Genomic DNA, 3,569 nt, shown 5'->3' with positions numbered 1-3,569 from the left:
AGGGCCAAATGGGCAGCATGTTTGTATGGTTTTTGAATACTTGGGTGACAATCTTTTGACCCTAATTAAATATTCGGACTACAAGGGAATTCCTCTTCATATGGTTAAAGAAATTTGCTTCCATATTTTAGTGGGATTGGATTATTTGCACCGGCATCTATCAATCATACATACAGACTTGAAACCGGAGAACATTTTGCTTCTTTCGACGATTGATCCAGCTAAAGATCCGACAAAGTCAGGTGCAACTCTTGTTAAGCCATTCAGTAAAAGCAAGATCCTGTCCGAGTCTGGGACTTCTAAAGATGCAAAGAGCTCAAATGGCGACCTGACCAAGAATCAGAAAAAGAAAATCCGAAAAAAGGTTAAGCGAGCAGCCCAAAAGTGTGTGGGGAAGGAAGCTTCTGAGGATGCTGAGCCAGATAATGAGGCTAGTAGTCCCGAAGATTCTCATAATGATGATAAATTCAATTGTAAGTCCATTGAAGAACAGACCAATATGAATGGAGTGAAGGATGCACGTGAAGGAACTAAACTTAATAGGAGAGGCACCCATTCAACAAGGCAGAAGCTATTGGCTGAGGTTGACCTAAATTGCAAATTGGTTGATTTTGGAAATGCTTGTTGGACGTATAAACAATTCACTAGTGATATTCAGACAAGACAGTATAGATGTCCAGAGGTTATACTAGGATCCAAGTACTCAACATCAGCTGATATGTGGTCATTTGCTTGCATTTGCTTCGAGCTGGCCACCGGTGACGTACTTTTTGATCCTCACAGTGGTGACAACTATGAAAGAGATGAGGTATGTGATCTACTGTAGATTTGAATAAGCTAACAACTGTTCTCTGAGCTGCCTAGTAGGGAATAGTTAAACCGCTATTTTCTACTTGTATAAACAATAATTTTGCATTTGATATATATGTGTTCGAAGTGCGTGTAATGAATGCTGTTTGCTTTTTGCAAGGCATACTGCTCTTGACATTGTACTTGCTTCCATAACTACTTTTTTTGTTTAATTTTATCTTCTTTATCTGTGTAGATCTTTTATTTTCACATATAGTGCTTTTACCTTGCTATTAAACGCTCTTGATACTCTCTCTTTGAGATTTAGTTTTGCTCTTTTGCCTTTTTTTTTTTTTNTTTTTTTTTTTTTCACCAAAACTCTTGCACTACCAGTGTATAATGTTTTGTCTCTGGAAAGCGAATTGGGCAACTGGACAATGATGACCATTTCTTCACGAAGATTTGATCTTTCGAGTATATGATAATCTGGGCTAGGTTGGTTACGAGAGACTGCATTGCAAAGTTTCGTGTGTCCGAATTATTATGTGGTTAGGGGTGGGAAATAGGCGAGTCCTTGCCGTCTTGCCATGAAGGCGAGCAGAGCCTAGCCAGGATTTTCTGTCAGCTCACTTTGGCTGCCTTTTGCAGTCATACATGATGGTACCTGGCAGGTTCCATCATGTCGAAATCAGGCAGCCCGTGGGTTTGAGATGTCTCTCGTCAAATTTTGAAATTCAAATGTCCAATTTTTTTGTTTTTTATTTTTAACATTTTCATCTATAAATATGGAGGTTTCCAAATAAAATTTTATGGTCCCAAGCCCAGATAAAAGGTGGAGGATAACTTTAAATTTCTTTTAATTAATGCATTAACAAAATTAATTTATTCTAGTTTAAATTCATAGATTTTCATCTTCGTTGCCTACCTGGAAACTGTGGGAAAAAAAATTTGAATTAAAAAAAAGAAAAAAAGAAGAAGATGCTTGCCCCACCCATGGGCAAGTTGGTAGGGCAACAGAGACGACTTTTTTTTAAACAAGCTGGCTTGTGCTCGGTTCACCCCAAATGCTAGCACGATGCAGCTGCTCGGCCCATTAACAACCCTATGCATGGTGATATATATGGATGTGGTAGTTGCATATTGATGTTACCTTCTTTTGTTTGCTTCTTTTCCTCTCCCTTTGCAGTCCTATCCACGCATCTCTCAATTTGAAGTCAAATTTTATAGATTGATGTGCTAGTTTTGAGCTTTGATGGAGATGAAACATCCTTTACGGATTCTATCGTCTTGTATTTGTTATTTGATATTAACCTTGCATCTGCTTTATTTTCGTTCAGCTTGTTTTTTATTCAATTATCGCTTCTTATTCAGTTACCAAAAATATTCAGACTGTGCTTGTGTTTTTACTTTTCTTTTCCTTCCCAATGGCTATTTTCGTAAGGCCTCGTCTTTATCACCCTGTGCATCAAATTTGTATAGCATTAAACTAAAATGCTTAAAAGTTACATATATTGGTTTCTGGTAATGTTGTTTGGTATTTATTATTAGTGCTTTTCTTTGAAGGATCATTTGGCCCTGATGATGGAGCTTCTTGGGATGATGCCACGGAAGGTGAAAACATTTCTACACCGCTTGTTAGGAATAAAATTAGAATGATCCATTTCCCACCTTGAAATTTGTGGGCAAGATCAATTTTTTGAAGCTTCCTACCTTTTATTCTTTCTCCAAATAATGTCACCAATTTCCCATGCTTCACAAACATTTTGCAGGTTGCCTTAGGTGGGCGCTATTCCCGAGAATTATTTAATAGATATGGAGATCTGAGACATATTCGACGATTAAAATTTTGGCCTCTGAATAAGGTGCTTAGGGAGAAATATGAGTTTTGTGAGCAAGATGCGGATGACATGGCGGATTTCCTGGTGCAGATACTCGATTTTGTGCCAGAGAAAAGGCCAACAGCAGCACAATGTCTTAATCACCCATGGATCAGTGCAGGCCCTAAGAGACTCACCCCTTCTATCTCTGCAATGGAAAACGGTTGTGTAGATAAGGAGGAAAAGGGGGAGAGGGAGGCTGTGGAGGTTGGAGTAGGAAACATTGCTATTGATGGAGCGCCAAAACCAGTTAAAGATTCTCTGCCCACTGTAAACCCTCCAAAGCAGTCATAGTCAATCTTGTGTTGTCTTCAAATGTGTTCGACCCTTTTCCTCTTCAAAAAATTCCGCCATTCTCACTTATTTCTGTTCCCCCCTTTACGTTCAAGGAATTTCCAATTCTTTAGTAAAGTGCTTAGGAGAATGGAGAACTGGAAGAATTTATGTCACTTCTTGTTCTCAATAGAATGCATTGATGTATCTCTGTACAATGTTTATCGTCTGTTCTTGGGGCATATGTTTCAGATTTTGCCGGTTATGATTTATTGAACCTCCAATTGTTTATTGGTGCTTTGTAACAGAACTTTATAGCAGTATAATTAGAGAAACTTGATGTTGCTTCCCAAAAGTATAATATGCCAAATCCTTAGCATAGTGACAGGTACGAGGACATTATTTTGGTGCTTTATTCTCGCACAATTTGAAGTTCTGCAAGACGAAAGGTTTACAGAACTTGTAACAGCATTGCAATCGATTTGAGTTTACTATAAAAATAAGCTGATCTTTAGCTGATTTCTCCCTCCATTTCTCCTAGTTTCATGTCCATGGTTCCTATAAAAAGGACACTGGTGCCTGTCACAAGTCACAGTAGCTTTGTTCTCTCGCGTTCATAGTATTATCCTT

The 3,569-nt window shown here is 38.3% G+C and overlaps 1 protein-coding gene across 1 annotated transcript; it reads left to right on the top strand.

Moving 5' to 3' along the window:
• Positions 1–6: 6 nt before the first annotated feature.
• On the top strand, positions 7–3,286 carry LOC111379917 (protein kinase dsk1-like). The gene is made up of 3 exons (XM_023003363.1): positions 7–808; positions 2,353–2,400; positions 2,559–3,286. Exons 1-3 carry the CDS (start codon positions 26–28, stop codon positions 2,958–2,960), a joined length of 1,233 nt encoding a protein of 410 aa, XP_022859131.1. The 5' UTR covers positions 7–25; the 3' UTR covers positions 2,961–3,286.
• The last annotated feature ends 283 nt before the right edge of the window (positions 3,287–3,569 follow it).

This window comes from Olea europaea, unplaced genomic scaffold (assembly GCF_002742605.1).
Source record: "Olea europaea var. sylvestris unplaced genomic scaffold, O_europaea_v1 scaffold2062, whole genome shotgun sequence".
Classification (NCBI taxonomy): Eukaryota; Viridiplantae; Streptophyta; class Magnoliopsida; order Lamiales; family Oleaceae; genus Olea; species Olea europaea.
This window is presented reverse-complemented; position numbering and strand designations above follow the sequence as displayed.